Source organism: Lipotes vexillifer, unplaced genomic scaffold (assembly GCF_000442215.2).
Source record: "Lipotes vexillifer unplaced genomic scaffold, Lipotes_vexillifer_v1.1 scaffold276, whole genome shotgun sequence".
NCBI classification, from domain to species: domain Eukaryota; kingdom Metazoa; phylum Chordata; class Mammalia; order Artiodactyla; family Lipotidae; genus Lipotes; species Lipotes vexillifer.
In genome coordinates this window covers 81,673-108,748 of record NW_006782461.1, presented here as the reverse complement: position 1 = coordinate 108,748, position 27,076 = coordinate 81,673, and the positions used below count along the sequence as shown (strand labels likewise).

Genomic DNA, 27,076 nt, shown 5'->3' with positions numbered 1-27,076 from the left:
TTTTGGACCTTGCAGTAAGTCGTTCACATGTGTACCAAGTGAAAGACTGACTAAATCTGTTTCACAGCTGCACCGTATGCACTAGCAAAACATGAGGAAAAAACATCCACCAGTAGTAAAATGGATAATTTTTGGCATATTCATACAAAGGGAATACCCTACAGTAGTGAAAACATTATACAGCATGGATCTAATTTAGGAGTATAATGTTAAGTGAGTAAACTAAGTCACAGAATATATACATATGATTCTATTTATACAGAATATAAAAACTTTTAAACTAAACTGTGTATTATTTATAAATATGAACATAAGTGATAAAACCATAAAGAAAAGGAATGATAAACACAAAATTGAGGTTAGTAGCTAGTGTTCATGGGGGAGGGAAGAGGACGTGATTAGAAAAGAATATACAGGAGACTAAAGAAATGAAGCATTTTGGGGGACTCAGGTGTTGATTGTATCATTATTCTTTGTTTTACCCACACATCTGTTTAAGATGTTTAATTTTGTGTCTACGCAATATTTAGACATCAAAAAAGAGTCAGGATGGGCAAGCTAATGGGACACACTGAAACCATAAAATAACAAAATTATACTAAAATTTAAAGGGAAGGCATTGGCATCAGAGCCCACAACATCTACCAAGCCACCACTGAGTTCTTCAAGCTTCTGACCTTTCCCTTCTGACTGTCCATTCAATTTAATTCAAAAAATATTAATACATACTGAATACCTACATTTTCTCAGCATCACTATGCTAAGGGCAAAAGAAACTGCCAAACAGCGCATGATGTGGGTGCCTTCAATGTTTTACAAACTGGGCAGAGGCTAAGTTTGCATTGTTCAACATGGTGGCTACTAGCCACATGTGGCTACTTATAGTTACACTAATTAAATTTAAATAAAATTAATGAAAATTCAGTTCCTCAGTCACACTAGCTGCATTTCAAATGCTAAATAGCCACATACAGCTAGTGGCTACCATATTGGTCAGTGCAGATCAGAGCATTCCCGTGACTGTAGTAAGTTCTGCTGTCCAGCACTGAAGTCAACTGTTGAAATCTCAATAAATGCAGAAGACAATCAACTGGGGAAAAAATGTGCGTTCAGACAATGGAACATGAGGAAAGGGATCAATGGAGGAGAGAGTTATTGGGTACATCTTCTGAATTTGTTCCAGTGCCCAGTCACACATATTCTGTTTTTCCCACATCTATTGCTCTGCCATACCAGACCTCTTTTCCCCTCTTCTGATATGACTTTCAGAGAGTCATTAATGCACAATGGCAGAATTATTCAGTAAACCATACTTGCACCTTTTGTTAACTTTCCATCTATATGAGTGCATAACTCTCAGAATCAGGCTTTTCTAGGTTCTTTACTCAAAGTGAGCAAACTATAAGTCATTTTATTCATCATCAAGATGAGGATGAATGAACTATTCTCCAATGGTCGTAGCTCCCTGAGAAAGAATATCCAAAACAGATACATGATGAAATGGATACTAACTCCATCTTCTGATTTGGCTTCACTTATAAATATGTCTCTCAATGCTACAAAGAAACAGCTAGTGCTGCAACAGATACTAAAAGCAAATATTCTTAATGATATAGATCATGGTATGATTGACACAAAATGTAGAGAGACTCTGGATTTGGATCTGAGCAGTTATTTTCAAACTCCCAAGTCACACCCAATCCTCAACAGCTATATATGAAATCCATTATCAAATCAAACACATATTTTGGCTACAAGGGGGCATGCATGAAAATTTTTGAGATATTTCCTTGTACAGTAGTCCCTGAAGTACTGTCTGACTAGAGTTGAAATGTTTTCACTGAATCTCATACTCTACTGTCCTTGAGTAGAATCAGGAGGAAAGCACAGAATTAGCCAGTTGAAGAAACTAAGGAAAGTCACTAAATGATGTTCCAGAAACAAAAACTTTAGGTTTTCGTCTTTATCTCCCAATCTCTATCATAATTCATATACTAAATCAGCCTCTTAAATGTGAAATATGGATGGCTCAGGTTTTGCACATTCTCCAAATTGTAGAGATTTATGTGGCACAGCAGTTTACTGTCCTATGAACCTGTTTCAAGTGGCAAAACACAGGTTTTATTTTTTTCAGTGTAGGGGTATATCATGAGAGATCAAGTTGGGACTGACATCAGGAGAAACAAAAATAGTATGAATACCAACTAATGTATGTTACTAAACTTATTTGTTACAAATTCTTTCTCACAATTTCTACTGTGAGAAAGAAGCAAAAACCATGGCTGAGTTTCTTTATTACCAATTTCTTCTAGAGGAGCAAAGATGAAGTTTCCTTTTATTTTGTAGAAAAGGAAGTAAATTTATTTTGGTAAAGTAAAATAAACAAGTTTTTCAGTGGTTTCTCTAATTCATGCACATAGCTTACAGGTGAATTTTTAAAATATTGATTTTTCTTAAAAGACACAAAAATTTCTGAATTCATACAAAGAAGAATTCGTACCAAGAACATGGGAATATAAAATGAATTTTTTCTTTCATATAATAAGGGTACTTTAAAATACCTAAATAAATTGAATATAATTCCAAGTTCATTAATGTATTTTCTTTTTTTCTTTTTTTTTTTTTTTTTTTTTTTTTTTTGCTGTACATGGGCCTCTCACTGTCGTGGCCTCTCCCGTTGCGGAGCACAGGCTCTGCACGCGCAGGCTCAGCGGCCATGGCTCATGGGCCCAGGCGCTCCACGGCATGTGGGATCTTCCCGGACCGGGGCGCGAACCCACGTCCCCTGCATCGGCAGGCGGACTCTCAACCACTGCGCCACCCGGGAAGCCCATTAATGTATTTTCTGATTGGAGATATTTTTTTCCCCAACTAGAAGAGATGGATGAAATAAGTCAAAAGCACATAAGTAATTCAAGCCCACAGATCATATCAGCCAAGAAGAAATAGATACAGCAGCTTAGGGCCTAGCTATGTGTCCTTACCTTACAATCATCATTTTCTACCATAAAGTCAAATTTATTTATTTCTTCAACAAATAGTTATTAGGCTACTAACCACTATGGAAAATGCCAACATAAATCAGGCATGACCTTTACCTTCAAGGAACTTACAGACTAGTAGGGAGATCACAAACCTAAATGTACAAGCTACAATTACAAAATTCCTAGGGAAAAAACACAGAAGAAAATCAGTGCCACCTTTTGAATAGGATACAAAAATCATGAATCACATAAGAAAAAAAACTGATAAAGTATACACCAACAAAATAAAAGACTCTGGTATTCAAAAGACACTGTAAAAAAAGATGGAAAGGAAAGGCAGACTGGGGGAAGGTATTTGCAATACATAAATCTGATAAAGGGCTAGTATCCAGAATGTATAAAGAATCCTTATAACTTCATAAACAGATGGAAAGATCTGTGTTCTTGGATTGGAAGAATCAATATTGTTAAAACAGTCATATTACCCAAGGCAATCTACAGATTCAATGCAATCCCTATCAAATTGCCAATGGCATTTTTCACAGAACTAGAACAAAAAATTTTAGAATTTGTATGGAAACAAAAAAGATCCCGAATAGCCAAGACTATTTCTCAAACAGTCTTGAAAAAAAAAAGAATAGAGCTAGAGGAATCATGTTCCCTGGCTTCAGGATACACTATAACACTACAGGCATCAAAACAATATGGTACTGGCACAAAAACAGACACATAGATCAGTGGAGCAGGATAGACAGCCCAGAAATAACCCACACACTTATGGTCAATTAACCTATGACAAAGGAAGCAAGAATATAACAATGGAGAAAAGACAGTCTCTTCAATAAGTGGTGCTGGGAAAATTGGACAGCAACATATAAAAGAATGAAATCAGAACATTCCCTAATACCATATACAAAAATAAACTCAAAATGGATTAAAAACGTAAATGTGAGACCAGATACTATAAAGCTCCTGGAGGAAAACATACGCAGAACACTCTTTGACATAAACTGCAACAATAGTTTTTTGGATCTGACTCCTAGAGTAATTGAAATAAAACCAAAACTAAACAAATGGGACCTAAGCAAACTTAAAAGCTTTTGCACAGAAAAGGAAACCACAAACAAAACGAAAAGACAACCTACAAAAAGGGAGAAAATATTTGCAAACAATGTGACCAACAAGGGATTAATTTCAAAATATACAAACAGCTCAAACAGCTCAATATTAAAAAAACAAACAACTCAATCAAAAAATGGGCAGAAGACCTAAACAGACATTTCTCCAAAGAAGACATACAACTGGCCAACAGGCATGTGAAAAGATGCTCAATATCACTATTTATTAGAGAAATACAAATCAAAACTACAATGAGGTATCACCTCACACCAGTCAGAATGGCCATCATCAAAAAGTCTACAAATAGTAAATGATGGAGAGGGTGTGGAGAAAAGGCAACCCTTCTGCACTGTTGGTGGGAATAAAAATTGGTTCAGCCACAATGAAGAACAGTCTGGAGGTTCCTTAAAAAACTAAAAATACAGGTACTGTATGATCCAGCAATCCCACTTCTGGGCATATATCCAGAAAAGACAAAAACTTGAATTTGAAAAGATACATGCGCCCGAATGCTCATAGCACGACTATTTACAATAGCCAAGACATAGAAGCAACCTAAGTGTCCACTGACAGAAGAATGGATAAAGAAGATGTGATATATACAATGGAATATTACTCAGCCATAAAAAAGAATGTAATAATGCCACTGGCAGCAACACGGATACTTCTAGAGATTATCATATTAAGTGAAGTGAGACAGAGAAAGACAAATATCATATGATATCACTTATATGTGGAATCTAAAAAAATGAGAGAAATGAACTTATTTACAAAACAAAAAATAGACTCACAGACATAGAAAACAAATTTATGGTTACCAAAAGGGAAAGCAGGGTGAGGAGGGGAGGGATAAATTAGGAGTTTGGGATTAACAGATACACACTACTATATATGAAATAAATAAACAACAAGGACCTACTGTACAGCACAGGGAACTAAATTCAATATCTTGTAATAACCTACAACGGAAAAGAATCTGAAAAAATTAATTGATATATATATATATATATATACAAAACCTATATACATATATATATATATATATATAGGTAAATATATATATATATATGTATCATTGAATCACTTTGCTGTACACCTGAAACTAACACAACATTGTGAATAACTATACTTCAACTAAAAAAAAAAGAAAAGAACTCTTATAACTCAATAATGAGAAGACAAACAACCTAATAAAAATGGGCAAATGAATCCAAAAGACAATTCATAAAAGAAAATATATGAATGACCAGTAAGCACATGAGAAAAAAAGTTTAACACTATTAGTTATCACAGAAATGCAAATTAAAACTATAATGAGATATATGCTTACTAGGATGATTAAAAAAATACAATACCAATTTTTGTCAAAGATGTGGAGCAAACAGAACTCTTAACCATTGCCAGATAGTACAAGTACTTCAGAAAACTGTTTTGGGAGTTCCTTCTAAAGTTAATCATACATTTACCATACAACCCAGAAACTCCTAGGTATTTACCCAAGGGAAATGAAAAAATATATGAACATAATATGGGCATAGGTACATTAATTTTCACAGAGCTTCATTCATAATAGGTGAAACAACCCAAGTTTCTACCAAAAGATGAATGAATTAACAAGTTGTATATACATGCAATGGAATAATATTCAGTATTAAAAAGGAACAAACTGGGCTTCCCTGGTGGCACAGTGGTTGAGAATCTGCCTGCCAATGCGGGGGACACGGGTTCGAGCCCTGGTCTGGGAAGATCCCACATGCCGCGGAGCAACTAGGCCCGTGAGCCACAACTACTGAGCCTACGCGTCTGGAGCCTGTGCTCCGCAACAAGAGAGGCCGCGATAGTGAGAGGCCCGCGCACCGCGATGAAGAGTGGCCCCCGCTTGCTGCAACTAGAAAAAGCCCTCGCACAGAAACGAAGACCCACACAGCCAAAAATAAAAATAAGTAAATGGGCTTCCCTGGTGGCACAGTGGTTGAGAGTCTGCCTGCCGATGCAGGGGACGCGGGTTCGTGCCCCGGTCTGGGAAGATCCCACATGCCGCAGAGCGGCTAGGCCCGTGAACCATGGCCGTTGAGCCTGCGCGTCCGGAGCCTGTGCTCTGCAACAGGGAGAGGCCATAACAGTGAGAGGCCCGCATACCACAAAATAAATAAATAAATAAAGGAACAAACTACTGGATGAATCTCAAAAGTATTATGTTAAGTGAAAGACATCATATAGAGAAGAGTAAATAAATACTGTACGATACCATTTATATAAAAATTAAATATTATATAAACACTATATGAAATTCTAGAAAGGGGAAATCTATGATGAGAAAAAACAGATCACTCATTGCCTAGGGCACAGAGATGGGGAGAGAGACCGACTGCAAAGGGCAATGAGGGGATTTTTTAGGGTGATAAAAGTATTGTTTTTTATCACAGTGGAGTTACAAAGGTTTAGACATTTTTCAAAATTTATTGAACTGTACATTTAAAATGGGTACATTTTTTGGTATGTAAAGTATACTCAATAAAGTTGATTGAGAAGCAACAGTAACGAAAAGAGATTATTTGTACATTGGCTTATTCCATTACTTAGCTATTTAAATTATAATCTTGTCCCAACTGTAGTATAAAAGGTGAAGAGTTAGGCTCATGGAACCACAGAAGGGGCACAGCAATGATCTCCTTCAAAGAACAAAAGAATCCAGAACACAGTGACACCTCACTGTCAACATAACTGACCACAGCTCTGAGGACAGATTAGGACCTAAACTGCTCTTATAGTTTATTTCTGCTTTGGTCTTCAAATTATGACAGGTATCTGATTTTTGTGTCCTAACCCCTTCCTTCGTTCCAGTCACTGGTTTTAGTTTGATGTTCTAACCTGTCTTCTGAGTCCTGAATCCTGGCAGACACACAATTTGGCCCAATCCTCTGCTATGTGTAAACTCCACTTCTGTTACTGTTGTAAAACAACTTGATTACTAGGGGTCAGCTATTCTTTCTGCTTATACCACCTTGGCTTCTTTCTTTAGCTACTCCTTCATAATCACCCTGGGTTCTCCAGGTCCCAGCTGTCATCAGTACCACCATCACAGCACTTACCATTTCAGGGTCAAACTGTGGTAACACTGGGCTTTCTTTACATAGTAGCTAATTCTCACAACAGCTCTGCAAGGTCACCATTACAATTTATCTTTTTGGTTAGGAAGTAGAGGCTCAGTCATAAAGCTTATAAAAGTAGTATGTAAGGAAGCTACAATTCCAACTTAAGTGTCTCTAACTATAATCTCCTCAATCAACAGAACCATTCATTTAACAAATTCAGTACTCTGGGGGAGAGATAACATTATCTTAGTAGCTAATTAATTCCATAACAGTACTGGTTAACCCTCTACATGTCAATCAATGAGGCTGTCCCATATTTTTAACAGCTTCCTTGGTGTCCAACACAGTTACATGCCATTTGGGTGAACGTGAAAATTACTGCTCAATAAATGAATAGCCATAGATATTTTTAGATAGAAGAAAACAAGCTGGGGGAAAAAAAAAAGTTGAAATGACATAAATTCTCTCTGTTCCCAATCCAACCTAAATTCTGCAGACATGCAACCAACACAGCTTTCTTTCCCCCTTCTAAAAAAGTAATTAAAGCCACCTGAACAAAACAGAATTTGGACAAGATTCTACAGTAATTCAAAGAAGTAACATCAGTCTTGCTTTTAATAGCTCCAATTACTGTCCATATTGGTCAAATTACTAAGTATTAATTTGATGTCTCACTATAGTAACCTGCATTTGCTTTTAGACAATGCCAATAGGCACTGCATTTCATGCAAAATAAGTTCTATAAGTATCATTACTCAAAGGATTGACTGCGATTTTTTTTTTATAACTCACACCAAACTTGCTTATTTTAAAAGCACTCAGTACTTAAGATATTCTGTCTGCTTCACAAGAACTCAGCGAGCTAGATAACAGAAGAGTAGTAGGGCTATTCTCCTATACACTTGAAGTAGAGAAAAGGCATGTTAGTAATCTCTCTCACAAAGGAATGCAATGCTAAAAATGGGGAGAGAACCCAATGTTTAGAATTCCAAGGCGGTATACATCAGATACTGCAGAGTTAACACATTTAGACAGAGAAATTAAATCATTAAGCAAGTAGTACATTAACTAACTAGCAATTAAAGAAAAGCAAATTAATACCTCTCAAGCTAGTAAAAACGAAGTTCAAATAGTGGATTAAGAACAGATATTTATATTCACTCCTTCCTAAGACAACCTCAAAATAATAATAAAAAAATTAAAAGAAACGGGAAGGGGGCCTTCAGTAGACAAGAGATCTCAGCACATCTTTGGAGGACAGAAAACGGACGGCTGAGTGATGACCAATGCATCAAAGCATGGACGCCATTATCTGGAACACAGAGTGAGTATACTGCAGCAGAAAGGTGACTTACACACAGACCCACAGTGAGGCAGAGGATGGGGGAAATGGAGATTCACTGAGAGTTCGCACATGGATGTCAACCCCCTCCCCTCTCCCACCAGAATGGCCGAACACCAGATGTCCCCACCAACCAGGGAACAGAGGGTCTTTCTTGAGAGCAGTAGTCCTCAGCATCATCATCATCATCTGGTAGGTTTGTTACAAGAGATTGCTGGGGCCCACTCCCACTGTTTCTGATTCAGTAGTGTTTGCCAGGTGCTGAGAGGAGAGGGGAATGGGAATTTCTTTTGAAGTGATGAAAATATAAAATTAGTGATGATGGCTGTAAAACTTTGTGAATAAAAAAACTACTGAATTGCACATTAAATTTTTTTATTATGTTTTGTTTTTGAATTGTACATTTTTAAAGGGTGAATTTTATGGTATGTGAATTATATTTCAGTTAAGTTGTTCTTTAAAAAATCGTTTATAGCTGACCCTTGAACAACTCAGGGTTAGGGATGCCACCCTTTGTGCAGTTGAAAACCTGAGTATCACTTATAGTTGACCCTCTGTTATCAGCAGTTCCTCCTTGTCTGCGGTTCTTCATCTGTGAATTCAACCAACGAAGACCGTGTAGTACTGTAGTATTTATTTACTATTGGAAAAAATTCTTCGGTAAGTGGACCTGTGCAATTCAAACCTATCAAGAGTCAACTGTACTCAATTGCACACAAGGCTCTCACAGAAGCCCACCAAATAGATATGAACTACTAAATCATGTCTCACCTTCATCTTCCCTATGCTAAATATATCCAGTTTCTTCAACCATTTCGTTAAGCCGTAACATTCATATCCCACTTATCCTGGCTGTTGTTCTAAAGTCAGACAGGATACAAAGTCATAACCTTTTCATATAAAGTATAACAAAAGATTCTAAGTATTTGGAAGTGGACAAAGGAACAGGACAGGGAAGCTAGATAATCTTCTAGCTTTTGATGATTTGGATAAATAAAATTCATTCAAGAATGACTATCAAACATGACATAAAAGTACCAAAAGATGTCCCACTGCCAAATACAGATTAACATGTACTGAGGTAACTAAAAGATTCTTTCTATACCATAAAATGCTCCGTAATAATGGTGAGGAAAAGTTGTATTAACTGGAGGTCTGTTGTTCCAAGAACAGAAAAGCAATAGAATACAAACCAAATATAATAGCCAGTGGTCATTAAATATAAATGACATTTTAAAATGCACTCTCATGTAATCATTCCACCGATAAGGTTACCTCTAAATTAAATTCAACCTAGACAAGGTGAAATTCCCTTGCCATATGCTCTTCTTGCCCTCAGGACAATCTTTTTTACAACAGCTACTACATTTCTAATTTCTTATTTAATGTCTGTCTTGCTCATTAGACCGTACAGGGTCAGGAAGGTTGGAATCATATCTTTCTTGTTGATCTCTGTATCTCAGCACCTAACGCTGTGTTTGGCACACACTTGGCTCTCAACAAATGTTCAATTGAATTAAGATTGATTTTTGAGCCCTGGATCACATAAGTGGTAGTAATAGAAACTAAGAAGACAAAGAGAAACAAGATACAGTTTGAGGAATTTACTAATGGGCTAATGGGAAGATAAGCATACAAACAGATAATTTCAACATTCTTAAATAAATAAAATTGATAGAAACCCTCTTCCAACAGGTATTTAAGTTTTTATTCTGTATTAAGTAACAGAGTTACAAAATTAAACACAGTCCCTAATTTCAAAAGCTCAAGAGTCTAAGCTATCGAGAAAAAAGTTAATGATTCCAGTGTTACAAAATAGGTAAGAATAAAGCAGCATGGGCATACAAAAGAAGGGCATTTAAACAAGAAAGGTATGGGGGTGGTGGGTGCGGAGGTGGGTAGGGATTCTGGGTGAGATCATGCTTAAGCTGAGTTTAGACTGATGTGCAGGGGTTAGCTAGATAAAGGCATGGGGAAAGGACATTCTAGGTAGAAATCAACAACATATGCAAGGAAACACAAATAAGGGAAACAGCATGATGTGATTAGAATATCATAAACAGTTTAGGATAGCTGAAGCAAAGGGAAGTGGAAGCAAATGACTGACAGGATGCAAAGGGTGTGTGAATAGAAGCATTTGAAAATGATATCCATACAGCTGCTCTGACAAGGATGGAAGAATGGTAGTGCCATTTCCTCTGATAGGGACTTCAGAAGGAAAAAACAGATTTGGAGAACAAGATGTTGAATTCAGTTTTTAACATGCTGAGATGAGTATCCAACAGCCAACTGGAGAAAGCAATTGGCACTTTAGTTTATAGGTGGGGAGCTGAGCAGAGATTCCATGTTAGAGAGATGAATCTCACAATACCATTCTTTGACTATCACCTTGTGTTTGTCCAGGTTTTTTTCTCTAGTACTGATACTTCCACACCAACAGTTCTTCAGTAAGGTCTCCAATTCTTTAAGCCTACCACTTTTGCCATCATCACTCTCTACCCTTATTTCCTCACTTCTCTCCTTACCAAAGCATAGACTCCTTGATCTATCATTATAACCTTCTGTACTTATCTACTTCCATCATACTCATTTGGTAATACCCAACCTCGGTTAATCCACATATTCACATTCTCTGTTTGCACCCAAGCAAGCTAAATATTCCCACTAGAAAGTCTCTGCATCTTCTGCTCAATCCCCTGGCTATATAATACAAATAAATGAATAATGAATGAAGTTCCTGAGTCATTCATATCAATAGTCTGTTAATTCATATTTGTATCTAAACAGGGTTAATTTTTAACATAAATAATACACTAAAAGAAGAAATCTATGTGTTTTAAGGTCCCACAATCAAGAGAACAGCATAAACAATCATCATCATTCACACACGTTCAGGAAACAATAAGGTAATTGAAGGTCTCAAAGTTTCATGGCTATATCATTTTCATGAACAGAGTAAAAGTAGTGATGTTAACTGCTGTTGTAGACTAAACTTTACAGTAGAAACAGTAAGGGAAAATTTTTGAAGAATGAGAATTTGTGCTTTACAAATTCAATTAACAATACTCACTAAGTAATTACTATTTTCGTAGATAAAAATCTTTGGAATATTTATCTATGAGATAGACATATGAAAAGAGCTACAAGCTGGCTAAACATTAAAAACAAAAGCAGCTTTTTTTTTGTCTTTAGGACATGAAGTAGGTGTTTATAAAAAAACACCTACTGTTTATAAAAAAAACAGAAAAAGAAAAATAATCTCTGTTGAGAGGAAAACAGGGAAGGAATCAAGGAGGAAGTCATTTTTCAGTTGAGCCTTGAGTAATGAACAGGTATGGAAAAAGCAGCATTAGAGGAGGACAAGTATTAGAAACACAGAGGTACACGAAAATGCACAGCATGAATAAAATAGCCATAAGATCCTGAAAATCAAATGAGTATAAATTAACAAATTTCAGATAAGCATCTAAGAATCAAACGTATGAAGAATGAGAAAGTCATATGGGATGGAAGACAATTTCACACCCAGTTATAAGGGGTACCTCAGTTTAAATCAGGTTCACGTGTTGACATATTAAGGCAGCCACTTAACAGTATAAGCTTATCCTGAGTGTGAATGTTTCATGGTTCTGAGCTCAGCATCTGAACTGATGAGATAACCCAAGGGAATGAGTTTAGGATTGCTCATACCAGTCACAAAGCAGCCAGTTAATCAGACTGGAATGAAATTAACTTGACCAAACTGATTTTTTTCTCCCAAAATAGAAATATCTAATTTTTTCTCACTATAAAAGTAATAAACATTAGTTTTTCAAATCTGAAAAAAAGACAAGTTTAAGGAAGACAATAAAAATAAGCAGAGATAGCCACTGCTTACAAGTTGAATATTGGTGCATATTTGGTGCATATTTTCCAGACTTTTTCCCCACCTATACATACACACACATTGTAAAACACTGGAAACACATTCTACTGAAGTGGTTTCATGACCACTTTTTTCTTTTAACAACACGTTGTAGAGCTTTATCATAAATTTTAATGGCTGTACAGTAATCCACCGTTTAGACGAATCATAATTAATTTAACCCTCAGTTTACTGCCAAGGTCCATTATACCCAGTTTTAATTTCTTAGTTTCTCTGTTGAGCAATTTTAGCTGTTTCTAAAAAGTAGTATTTCATGACTTTTATACTTTGTTAGAGGTTGTATTATTTTCCTAAGGCGGCCATAACAACTTACCACAAACTACATGGCTTAAAACAACAGAAATTTATTCTCTCTAGACTGTGGAGGCTAACAGTCTGAAATTTAGGTGTTGGCAGAGCCTTGCTCCCTCTGAAGGTTTTAGGGAAGAATCCTTCCTTGCCTCTTCCTAATTTCTGGTGGCTCCGAGCAATCTTTAGCATTCCTCAGCATCACTTCAATCTCTTGCCTCTGCGTTCACATGGCCTTCCTCCCACTGTGTGTATCTTCTCTGTGTCTTTGTATCCAAATCTCCTTCTCCTTTCTCTGATAAAGATACTAGTCATTGGATTGAGTGCCCACCTTAATCCAGTATTTTATTTTTTATTTTTTTTATTTTTTTATTTTTTCTTGCGTTATGCGGGCCTCTCACTGTCGTGGCCTCTCCCATTTGCGGAGCACAGGCTCCGGACGCGCAGGCTCAGTGGCCATGGCTCACGGGCCCAGCCGCTCCGCGGCATGTGGGATCTTCCCGAAACGGGGCACGAACCCGCGTCTCCTGCATCGGCAGGCGGACTCTCAAGCACTGCGCCACCAGGGAAGCCCTAATCCAGTATTTTAAATTGATCACATTTGCAAAGACCTTATTTCCAAATAAGGTTGCATTCACAGTACTTGTCTTTTGGGGAGACACAATTCAAGACATTACAGAGTCATCCAAGAGACAGAAAAATTTCTACTATTTTTTTCCTAATAGAATAAAACCCATTGAATTCTTTCATGAATCTAAGAAAATATGAGGTTTTAGTGATCTTATCTTTCTTGTATATTGAAACATTTTGCTATCTCATCATTCTAGAAACTATTTCATCATTACTCATTAATTATTCCTAATTTTAAGTTAAAAAAGAGTAAAATGTTATGAGAACAGAATGATGGATGCTTAAGATGCATAGTAGATAAGTGAGAGATGCACAGTGAGATGAACCATCTCCATTGTATCATCTTCAGTTTTCTTATTGCAGTACACAAACTATCATGTCATTTTTCAAGAAGGTATTAGAAAAGCTCGGAGACACTATTGTTGTGGTCTTTTCTGTAGTTTTCAGAGAACACAGTTGAGAATTGAGATCTTTTATTTTTTCCTCAAAATGACAAACAGAAGAAAAATAATAAAGATACTTCATAAACACTGAATAAACCAGGAAATGAATGGGGAGAGACAGAGAGTAAAATCTAGTCTCTGATGATGTTGGTAAAACTGGTTGTATAAGTGAATTCTCAGACTGTGAGCCCTCAGATAACAAAATCCTAAATCAATTTTCTCAAACGCAAGAACTGGTAAGTGAATAATACATTTCTATGGGCAAAAAGGATATATGGTATTTTCATCCAATTAGTCATCCCACAGTAAGAATTTCATCATACAATAATTTGCAATAAGAACTTGGACCATACTATTCTGCTAAAAGGATATGTAACAATATTCTTTCTTTCTTTTTTAATTTTTAAATATTTATTAAAATTTTTTCTTCTAGTTTTATTGAGATATAATTGACACACAGCACTGTATAAGCACCTTATAATGACTTGACTTAAATACTTCATGAAATGACTACCACAATAAGTTTAGTGAACATCATCTTACATAGATACAAAATAAAAGAAAAAAAATATTTTTCCTTGTGATAGGCACTCTTAGGATTTACTCTCTTGACAACTTTCATATACGACACACAACAGTGCCAATTATATTAATCATGTATATTATATCCCTAGTACTTACTTATCATATAACTGGAAGTTTGTACCTTCTGACCCCCTTCAGCCAATTCCCTTTCTCCTCACCCCTTGCCTCTGGTAACCACAAATCTGATCTCTTTCTCTATGAGTTTGTTTCTTTTGTCTTTGAAGTATAATTGACCTACAGCACTACGTCAGCTACTGGTGCACAACATAGTGATTTGATATTTCTATACATTACAAAATGATCACCACACTAAGTCTATTACCATTTGGCACCATACAATATTACATTATTATTGACAATATTCCCCACTCTGTATATTTTATCCCTGTGACTCATTTATTTTGTTAACTAGAAGCTTGTATCTCTCTTTTTAAATTTATTTTATTTATTTATTTTTGGCTGTGTTGGGTCTTCATTGCTGTGTGCGGGCTTTCTCTAGCTGCAGCAAGCGGGGTCTACTCTTTGTTGCAGTGTGTGGGCTTCTCATTGCTGTGGCTTCTCTTGTTGCAGAGCATGGGCTCTAGGTGTGCAGGCTTCAGTAGCTGTGGCTCACGGGCTCTAGAGTGCAGGCTCAGTAGTTGTGGCACACGGGCTTAGTTGCTCCACAACATGTGGGATCTTCCTGGACCAGGGCTCGAACCCGTGTCCCCTGCACTGGCAGGCGGATTCTTAACCACTGCACCACCAGGGAAGCCCGGAAGCTTGTATCTCTTAATGTCCCTTACCTATTTCACTCATTTCCCTACCCCTTCATCTCTGGCAACCACCTATTTGCTCTCTGTATCTATGACTCTGTTTATGTTATGTTTGTTCATTTGTTTTGTTTTTTAGAACCCATATTTAAGTGAAATTATATGGTATTTGTCCTTCTCTGACTTATTTCACTTAGCATAATACCCTGTAGGTCCGTCCATGTTGTCACAAATGGCAAGACTGCATTCTTTTTTTTATGGCTAATATTCCACTGTATATTATACCACATCATCTTGATCCATTCATCTGTCAATGGACACTTAGGTTGCTCTCACACCTTGGCTATTGTAAATAATGCTGCAATGAACACAGGGGTGTATACACCTTTTCAAATTAATGTTTTTGCTTTCTTTGGAAAAATATCCAGAAGTGAAATTGCTGGATCGTATGGTAGTCCTATTTTTAATATTTTGAGGAATCTCCATATTATTTTCAATAGTGGTTGCACCAATTTACATTCCCACCAACAGTGCATGAGTGTTCCCTTTTCTCCACATCCTCACCAACACGTGTTAATTGTTATCTTTTTGATAACAGCCATTCTAACAGGTGTGAGGTGATATTTCATTGCAGTTTTGATTACATTTCCCTGATGAGAGTGATGTTGAGCATCTTTTCATGTGCCTGTTAGCCATCTATGTGTCGTCTCTGAAAAATTTCTATTCAGGTCCTCTGCCCATTTTTTAAATTGGGTTGTTTGTTTTTTGGTTGTTGAGTTGTATGAGTTCTTGGTATATTTTGCATATTAACCCCTTATCAGACATATTGTTTGCAAATATCTTCTCCCATTCAGTAGGTGACCTTTTTGTTTTGTTGATGGTTTCCTTCACTGTGCAAAAGTTTTTAGTTTGATGTAGTCCCATTTGTTTATTTTTGCTTTTTTTGCCCTTGCTTGAGGAGACATAGCCAAAAAATATTGCTAAGACCAATGTCAAATGCCTATGTTTTCTTGTAGAAGTTTTATGGTTTCAGGTCTTACATTTAAATTTTTAAAATACTTTGAGTTTGTTTTTGTATATGGTATAAGAAATTAGTCCAGTTATTCCAACACTATTTACTGAAGAGGCTAGCTTTTTCCCACTGTACATTTTTGTCTCCTTTGTCATAGATTAATTGACCATGTAAGTGTGGGTTCACTTCTGGGCTCTCTATTCTGTTTCACTGATCTATGTGTCTGTTTTTGTACCAGTACAATACTGTTTTGATTACTACAGCTTTGTAGTATAGTTTGAAATCGGGGATCCTGATACCTCCAGCTTTGCTCTTCTGTCTCAAGATTGTTTTGGCTATTTGGGGTCTTTTGTTTCTATACAAATTTTAGAATTATTTGTTACATTATTTGTGAAAAATGTCATTGGTATTTTGATAGGAATTGCACTGAATCTGCAGATTGCCTTGGATAGTATAGTCATTTTCACAAGAGTAATTCTTTCAACCCATATCTTTCCATCAGTTTGTGTCATCTTCAATTTCTTTCATCAGTGTCTTACAGTTTTCTGAATATAGGTCTTTCACCTCCTTAGTTTGATTTATTCCTAGGTATTTTATTCTTTTAGATGGGATTATTTTTTTAATTTCTCTGACAGTCTGTTGTTAGTGTATAGAAATGCAACAGATTTCTGTATATTAATTTTGTATCCTACAACTTTGCTGAATTCATTGATAAATTCTAATATTTTTTGGTGGCATGTTTAGGATTTCTTACATATAGTACCATGTCATCTGCAAACAATGACAGTTTTACACCTTCCTTTCTAATTTGGATTCCTTTTATTTCTTTTTCTTGTGTGACAATATTCTTTCACTATTTATGATATTTGCACATCAAAATTTACTTGATATGGTTAATAAGTGGACAAACAGTGAAAGCAAGTGCGTACACAAAGGTGTTTGAAAGGAAAAGAATAACATGTAGAAATGAAAAAATTCATTGATTTGATCATTCTAATTAGTATTTAGGAAATCTGAAAACAAAAATGTTTTGCAATTGTGGAGCAAAAAAATGGCCATCCCCTCTTCGAAAAAATTAAGAGCTGTCAAAGTTCTTTTTGATAATGTAGCTGCCAAGAACCAGAAGTAATAATAAGCTAAAGCCTATTAAAGATGTGTCTGAAACTTGAATCTGTATTTAAAATATAGACATATTCCAGGTTCATGCATGGAAGATGATAAACAACTGGCTACATTCAAAGGGCTGCATCTCTTTGGGGTACTTTCAAAACCCAGAAAAGTAAAAATAAAAATTTGGGTTTGCCACCATCATCAAGAAAATGAAAAGACACACAGAATGATAAAAAAGTACCTGTGAATCATATATCTGATAAGGGACTTGTATCCAGAATATATAAAGAACTCTTATAACTAAATAATAAAAAGACAAATAACCCAACTAAAAACATGAACCAAGAAATTAAAGACACATTTCTCCACAGAAGATATCTGAATGGCCAATAGGCACATGAAAAGATGCTCAACATTAGTCATTGGGGAAATGCAAATGAAAACCATAATGAGATGCCACTTCACACTCAGTAAAATGGCACAATAAAAAAGACATATAAGTGTTAGCAAGGATGTGGAGAAATTGGAACCTTTATACACTGCTGGTGGGATTGTAAATTTCCTGCAGTCACTGTGGAAAACAGCCTAGCAGTTCCTCACACAATTAAACTTATCATATAACCCATCAATTCCACTCCAAGTACCTACCCAAGAGAAATGAAAACACGTTCACACAAATACTTGTACTCAAACAGTCGTAGGAACATTACTCATAATAGCCAAAAAGTAAAAACAACCCAAATCTCCATTACCTGAAAGGATAAACAAATGTGGTATACTCACATGATGCACTGTTATTTGGCAATAAAAAGGAATGAAACACTGACATATGCTACAACATTGACAGACACTGAAAATATTATGCAAGGTGAAATACACCAGCCACAAAACGCTATATATTGCGTGATTCTCTTTATATGAATTATCCAGAATGGGAAAATCCATAGAGACATAAAGTAGATTGATCAGTAGTGCCTAGGGTGGGAAGGAGGATGGTCAATGACTGCTAATGGGAAAAAGTTTCTTTTTGGGTGATAAAAATATTCTTGAATTAGCTTATGGTAATGTTCGAAAAACTGAAAATATACTAAAACTCACTGAATGGTGCACTTTAAATTGGTGAATTTTATGGTAAGTAAATTATCTCTTAATAATACAGTTCTTGGGTGTGAGTGTGTAATGAATTGGGAGATTGGGATTGACACATATACACCAACATGCATAAAATGGATAACTAATAAGAACCTGCTATTAAAAAAAAGAAAAAATAAAATTCAAAAAAAATAATACAGTTCTTAAAAATTTGGGTTTGCTATATTTAAATACTACAATTCTAATAAAGTTGATTTTCACTATTCCTTTATTAATTAAAAAATTTTAAATTAATTCTTATTGGAGTATAGTTGCTTTACAATGTTGTGTTAGTTTCTGCTGTCATTTTTCCTTTATTTTTACTTCTGCAAATTATTCATAAGATAACTTAAAATTATTTACTAAAAATAAGGTCCATTATTTCCAGATGGTAAATGGTGATGAACATTTTCTTGGTATATTGACGGTTAATCAACCTTCCTAAATAAATGTTTAGATTGCTAATAGTTTTTCATTAGTATAGATGAAGTTGCTTTCAACATTTTTTTTAAACACATCTTTATAGAGTTGTCAGATCATTTCCTTAAGAAAAATTCTGGGTGCAAAGCTATTTCTCTAGAGAGGCTGTACTAATTTATACTTCTAACAGCAATGTTCAAAAGGAAAGCATCAGTTTTATCCTGAAATACGCACGACTTCATAGCTTAGTAAAAACATTCATAAGAAGGAAATTAAAAAAACCACCTGTAACAAAACATAAAAAGAAAAAAACAAAACCAACAAAGAAAGAAAAACTATAATAATCAAAAATTCTTTTAAATACATTAGACTGAGCCTTCCTCCAATTCTGGCTCTAACTGACAAAAAAATGGAAAATTTTATTACATGACATTTCTTAAGTGTAAGTTTTTCAATTTAGGACATGTCTAATTCTTTCAGAATGAACACCTAACTTACACCCCACTACTTATAGGCAAAATGTAATGAAAACACTTAGCTTTCTCTTATTTAAAAAGCATATTTATAGCTCTATCTGATGAGAGGGCTTAGAAGCAATAATCCCCCAGTAGCAGCAAGATACCCAGTGACTAAGTCCTGGTTTCTAAATACCATTTTTCAATAAAAGGAACTAGGGCTTCTTGGAGAAATGGCTGATTCTAAGGCTAGGGTAAGGAAAACAAAAAATAAGCTTGGGATAACTGCCAAAACATGGAAGCAACCAAGATATTCTTCCGTAGGTGAATAGATGAATAAACCAAGGTACTTCCAGATAATGAAATACTATTCAGTGCTAAAAAGACATGAGCTATCCCAGGAATCAGGACAGCATGGTAGTGGCACAAAAACAGAAATATAGATCAATGGAACAGGACAGGAAGCCCAGAGATAAACCCACACACACATAATCACCTTATCTTTGATAAAGGAGGCAAGAGTATAAGACAGCCTCTTCAACAAGTGGTGCTGGGAAAACTGGACAGCTACATGTAAAAGAATGAAATTAGATCACTCCCTAACACCATACACGAAAATAAACTCCAAATGGATTAAAGACCTAAATGTAAGGCCAGACACTATCAAACTCTTAGAGGAAAACATAGGCAGAGCACTCTATGACATAAATCACAGCAAGATCCTTTTTGACCCACCTCCTAGAGAAATGGAAATAAAAACAAAAATAAACAAATGGGACCTAATGAAACTTCAAAGCTTTTGCACAGCAAAGGAAACCATAAACAAGATGAAAAGACAACCCTCAGAATGGGAAAAATATTTGCAAACGAAACAACTAACAAAGGATTAATCTCCAAAATATACAAGCAGCTCATGCAGCTCAATATCAAAAAGCAAACAACCCAATCCAAAAACGAGCAGAAGACCTAAATAGACATTTCTCCAAAGAAGATATACGGACTGCCAACAAACACATGAAAAGATGTTCAACATCACTAATCATTAGAGAAATGCAAATCAAAACTACAATGAGGTATCACCTCACACCGGTCAGAATGGCCATCATCAAAATATCTACAAACAGGGCTTCCCTGGTGGTGCAGTGGTTGAGAGTCCGCCTGCCAATGCAGGGGACATGGGTTCGTGCCCCCGTCGGGGAAGATCCCACATGCCACGGAGCGGCTGGGCCCGTGAGCCATGGCCACTGAGCCTGCGCGTCCGGAGCCTGTGCTCCGCAACGGGAGAGGCCACAACAGTGAGAGGCCTGCGTACCGGGGGGCGAAAAAAAAAAAACTACAAACAAGGAATGCTGGAGAGTGTGTGGAAAAAGGGGAACCCTCTTGCACTGTTGGTAGGAATGTAAATTGATACAGCCACTATGGAGAACAGTATGGAGGTTCCTTAAACAACTAAAAATAGAACTATCATATGACCCAGCAATCCCACTACTGGGCAGATACCCTGAGAAAATCATAATTCAAAGAGTCATGTACCACAATGTTCACTGCAGCACTATTTACAATAGCCAGGACATGGAAGCAACCTAAGTGTCCACTGACAGATGAACGGATAAAGAAGATGTGGCATATATATATATACAATGGAATATTACTCTGCCATAAGAAGAAATGAAATTGAGTTATTTGTAGTGAGGTGGATGGACCTAGAGTGTGTCATACAGAGTGAAGTCAGAAACAGAAAAACAAATACAGTATGCTAACACATATATATGGAATCTAAAAAAAACCAAAAAGGTTCTCATGAACCTAGGGGCAGGACAGGAATAAAGACACAGACGTAGGGAATGGACTTGAGGACACGGGGAGGGGGAAGGGTAAGTTGGGATAAAGTGAGAGAATGGCATGGACATATATACACTACCAAATGTAAAACAGATAGCTAGTGGGAAGCTGCTGCATAGCACAGGGAGATCAGCTCGGTGCTTTGTGACCACCTAGAGGGGTTGGATAGGGAGGGTGGGAGGGAGACACAAGAGGGAGGGAATATGGGGATATACGTATGCATATAGCTGATTCACTTTGTTATACAGCAGAAACTAACACAACACTGTAAAGCAATTATATTCCAACAAAGATGTTAAAAAAAGAAAAAAAAGACGAGCTATCAAGCCATGAAAAGATATGAAGGAACCTTAAATGCATATTACTAAGTGAAAGAAGCCAATCTGAAAAGGCTGCATATTGTATGATTCCAACTATATGACATTCTGGAAAATGCAAAGCTTTGGAGACAGTAAAAAGATTGCCAGGGGTTAGGAGAGAGGGAGAGATGCATAGGAGGAACACAGAGGATTTTTAGAGCAGTGAAACTATTCTGTATGACATCATTTGACCAAACCTATAGAAGATACACTACCAAGAGTGAACCCTAAGTAAATGATGTACTGCGTCAGTGTAGGTTCATCAATCACAAAAAAATGAAACAAACTAACAAACAAATCTGGGGTATCTTATAGTGCCAGAAAATAAGGAAGTACTCAAAAGACAAAAGGATAGGGGCATGTGAAAGGGATACAAGAATTAATCTGAAAGAATTCCCAACAACTAAAACAATTTGAGCAACAAAGTAAATAGCACAGCACTGAAATATAACTGAAACCATGAAATATACATCAGTCCATCCTGATATAAATGATAACATAAATAAACAAATAAGAGCAAAGAGACAATAATCATCCATACAGAAGAATTCCAAATACTCCCCCCTTCAGGAGATGAAGCATAATTCCATCTCCCACTTACCAACCCTTCACTCCTACCTCCAGTGAGGCTGGGTGTACTTAATAACTCACTTCCAAAGAATAAACTGGAGAAAGGGAAAAACAGTACATTTTCAGTGGAGAAACTTGGCAAAGACTACCTCACCCAGGTAATGAAGGTTAATAGCACCATATGGATATCAAGTCCCCCCGACATGATATGACAAGAAGAGCACTTCACCCCTGCGGTATTTTTTCTAACCCTCCCTAAAACTTCAGAAAAACATCAGAAAAATACAGACTGGCATACTTTCTGCAAGTCATAAAAAACAAGCAAAGACTGAGAAACTGTTACAGACTACATGAGACTAGGGAAACATGACAACTAAATGTAATGTGGTACCCTACAGTGGATCCTGGAAAAAGGAAGAAGGCATTGATGGAACACCAGTGAAATCCAAATGAAGTCTGGAATTTAGTTAATTGTAATGTACTAACATTTGGTTCTTAGTTTTGACAAATGTACCACCGTAACGTAAGATGTTAACAACAGGGGAAACTGAGTGAGAGGTATCTAAGAAGTCTGCACGATTTTTCCAACTTTTCTACATTTAAAAATTATTCAAAAATAGAAAGTTTATTTTAAAAACAACAACAACAAAATTAAACTTTAAAATGGAGCCATAGGGCTTCCCTTGTGGCGCAGTGGTTAAGAATCCGCCTGCCAATGTAGGGGACACGGGTTCGAGCCCTGGTCCGGGAAGATTCCACATGCTGCAGAGCAACTAAACCCATGCGCCACAGCTACTGAGCCTGTGCTCTAGAGCCCGCGAGCCACAACAACTGAGCCCACGTGCCACAACTACTGAAGCCTGTGCGCCTAGACCGTGTGCTCAACAAAAGAAGCCACTGCAATGAGAAGCCCGTGCATCGCAACGATGAGTAGCCCCCGCTCACTGCAACTAGAGGAAGCCCGTGCACAGCAACAAAGACTCAACGCAGCCAAAAATAATAAACAAATAAAATAAATAAAATGAAGCCATAACCCCACTAAACCAACATAGATATCCTTTTGGAAAATGTTAACCTTCTAAATTTAACTACCATTTACTCCATTTTAAAAGTCTGTTAAATAAAATTTAGAAAAACTAAATTTAGACAAATTTAGTCTTCTTTAGAAAGAAGACTAACAATTTCTTACTGGAGATTAAATCATGTATTAATCTGAAACATGATGTACTGTATATTAATAGTACTAGAACTATGCATATTAAACTAGGAACATTTGATTGACACAGAAATACTTCGTAACACATTAAAAATATAAAACCTCATATTCTGCCAATATAATCTTCTGTCAAGTTTCACTGTACATTGTGTTCTTTGGTTCACTGCACTTTACTGGTAAAGAGGGAACATATTTAATCCACTAGTGATATTATAACCAAGAAACTTGGTAAATTTATACCTTTCCCATATTATGACACTTCTCAGGGGAATATATGTTGTCTCTAACTTTACAGATAAAAGAAATGAATAATGAAAGGCTGTTAGGAAAGGTTATCCAAAACTTGGATTAAGCTAAAAGGTAGACTGAACATCCTTCCAGTGTGATGTGGGGACACAGACCCACTCAAAGGTTATTTAACTACCTAGGGGAATGAACTTTGCTCCATTACTCTATTTACTATCAAACTAAATATCCTAGATTAAGTAAAGTTACATGTTCACTTATAGATTTTTGTCCAGTAGAGTTGCAAATCATTTCTGTCAGGTAGAAGACAAAATTCCAAAGGTTAGGGTTTATCGGTCTGTGGGACATTAACCAGTTCATAACTAACCTAGCAATCTTATTCTAAAATTCTTTTATTAAACTGCGTGTGAATCCACAGCTCCCCAAATAGTCTTTGAACTAGCCTTACTATTTTCTTCAGTAATTATTGAATTGAATAAAATATTTTATATTTCTATGAATCATGTTTTTAATTTTTTTAAATTATACTTTGACAGGCATAAGGAACTTTCCATGACATGCTTGACATGGCGTTTCCCACACACAGCTCTGCAAATCCTACAGTCTCACAGGGCTATTATGATTATAGTTTTTCTGCACCGTATTCTGATAATGTCAATTATTTGGTTATTGGAATTATCAAATATCTTTGTCAAAGGTAAATCTAAGTAAAGTATATATTATTTTCAAGACCCTCTTTACTCCACCATTGACACTCTCCATCTTGCCAGTAAAGTCTGTAAAAAAAATAAACATGAACACTATTCTATTTCCCCTGTTTTTCCACCCTGTGCATTTTAAAAACAATGGGAAATACACGATTCCCTGTTTCTACTGGAGCCATTTCCTGAAGAGATTTTTAAGTCTCAAGCTCTGTATGAGAAAACAAAGATATTCACATCTTCGTAGGAGACTCATTACTTGCTGAGTCGGCATTAAGAAATTACCCACAGAATCAGAGAATATAAGATTTAGACAGGACTTTAAAGATTTTCCTGTCCAATCTCCAAAAAGAAAGAAAATAGGGCAAAAAGGATTATAGTGACTTTCCAGAGGTCTGAGAGTGGCTAAAATTAATGTGATCTGACTTCTAATACTTTCTAAATGGGCACACATCTCCCATGATGACTCTGTGGGTTAATTTTCCTTCTTTAAACCAATTATTAAAAAAATATTTTTTCTTCTACTTGTTCCAGGTACCTCTCTTATAATTTCTAGGTGTACATTATAACTGCCTTTACTTTCATAAACATGATTCATTATACTTATATTTTGATTATGTGCTTTGAGGTTTAAACAAAGAAAGATTAGTAAAAAGAAAAAAAAAAACCCACAACTTCATATTTCCAGTGTTACATTCTTCACCAAAAACCAAAGTCTAGACTAATGTGATTTTTTTAGAAAGAAATTTGGATATTGTCAAATTTGTCAATCTAAATGTACTTTAGTGAATTGAAGTGGACTAATCACAAACATGAATTACAATTTTTAGGTTTGAGCATCAGGAAAGAAAACATTATTACACTCTCACCCAACCAACATCAGTAGTCCATTAAAGCAAAAGAGAAAACTCTGTACCCTGACATCACTTCTAGATGAAGTTGTCCTGAGACAGTTAAGAAAACAGGAACATTGAAGAAATTCTCCTCAGATACCTTTATTTTGCTTGAAGGCTGCAAAAGAAAACACAAGCCATAAAAAGCTATTATTACATGTTTTGCTCTGCTTTTCATATTCACGTTTGTGCCACAACTAAAAAATCATATGCTATTAAACATATATGAGGACAGGTTCATTCTTACGGGAAAAAAAAAGGCAGCTTTCAGTATACACTTAAAAGAGAAAATTCCTGCTTGGAAAGTGCTAAGTTCAAGGAAGTTTGCTCCATATTTTTCAAAATATATAACAACCAAAGGACAAACTATTTTTGTCACAAAATATACTCCCTCCTAAAAACTGATTTTGATTGAGGGGCAAGCTAAAGCAAGAAATTATGAATTAGAAGTATTAAATGTGAGGCATTACATAGTCTTTTAAAATTCTGACCCATGACTGAGATTTAATTTTAAGGGAATAGCCTCTAAAACATGTCTTGTCATATTATTATTAAATTATTAATAATAACGCTTTTAATACAGATTTTTTTTTTTTTTTTTTTTTGCGGTACACGGGCCTCTCACTGCTGCGGCCTCTCCTGTCGCGGAGCACAGGCTCCGGACGCGCAGGCCCAGAGGCCATGGCCCACGGGCCCAGCTGCTCCGCGGCATGTGGGATCCTCCCAGACCAGGGCACGAACCCATGTCCCCTGCATCGGCAGGCGGACTCTCAACCACTGCGCCACCAGGGAAGCCCTAATACAGATTTTTATAAACACATTATAAACTTTTAAACACGTTAATTTCACTATTCTTCCCAACAACTAGAAGATAAAGCAGGACCATATCTTTAAAAGATATGATGAACATTTAGATTTAAAGATTTTTATGAACTTACAGTATAGATAGAGTGATTATTCCATTTGAAACTGACAGGAAATAAGTGTCAGCCAACACTTATTAAAAGTTAAGATAAAAAATTATTTGGAGATCAAACATAATTTAAATAGTATAATTAAGAAAGCTTCTAGATCAAGTTATGACCATTATATCCATTTGGGGGAAGGAAGCTAATTTACCTACTCTTGTATTTCAAATTGTGATCTGAAAATGTCTTTGTGTAATGGTGCACTAAAACAAGTGCTGTAAAAGCAACACAGCCAATATAAAATTTTCAATACAGGATGTAAGACTCCTTTTAAGAGACTTAGTACCAACTACTGAATTATAGAAACACATGAAATGAAGATATCTTATTTAATTCCATCGGTTGTTTTAAAAATATTGCATATCATGTATGGTTATGCACGTGTATGAATATGAAATCTAGTGTAAAATTACCAACTGAAATCATTCATTTATTTTGTAATTGCCTATTATTTTTAAAACTTACTTTTACCTGGTCCTAAATGTCCTATTATTGCTTTATAAAAATCATCTTTGAAACCCACTATTGCTTAAAGGATATTGTTTCCAAGGACTTAAATACTCAATACTAAAATATTCGACTTATGTTAGGATTTCAAAATAAAAGACATGTTCTCTGATATTTCTTCACTATTTACTAAATAATTATATTTCAAACCAGGCCCAGCACATTTATAAGAATATTATACTTTCTCCTTTCCCTCACCTCTTTAGTCTATAATTTGTATTGGTGTTTTATCCTGACTTCTCTAAAAGTGATTTCTCTCATCTCCTGCACATATAAAAAAGTCTAATATTTAGGACTTGATTTTAGTATCTCATTTATTAGCATTTGTACAAAATGATGTCTGAGCTTCTTATATCTTTTTTGTTTTGTTTTGTTTTTGTTTTTGTTTTTGCAGTACACGGGCCTCTCACTGTTGTGGCCTCTCCCATTGCAGAGCACAGGCTCCGGACGCGCAGGTTCAGCGGCCATGGCTCACGGGCCCAG

At 36.0% G+C, this 27,076-nt stretch overlaps 1 protein-coding gene across 2 annotated transcripts in view; it reads right to left on the bottom strand.

The window, feature by feature from the left end:
- NARS2 (asparaginyl-tRNA synthetase 2, mitochondrial) overlaps positions 1-27,076 on the bottom strand; it is a 139,679-nt gene that overhangs the window by 48,650 nt on the left and 63,953 nt on the right. For both annotated transcript variants that reach the window (XM_007455291.1, XM_007455290.1), the window contains exon 6: positions 25,142-25,236. In XM_007455291.1, the coding sequence (XP_007455353.1) occupies positions 25,142-25,149 (8 nt within the window). In that variant the 5' untranslated portion in view covers positions 25,150-25,236. The remainder of the gene's footprint in view (positions 1-25,141; positions 25,237-27,076) is intronic.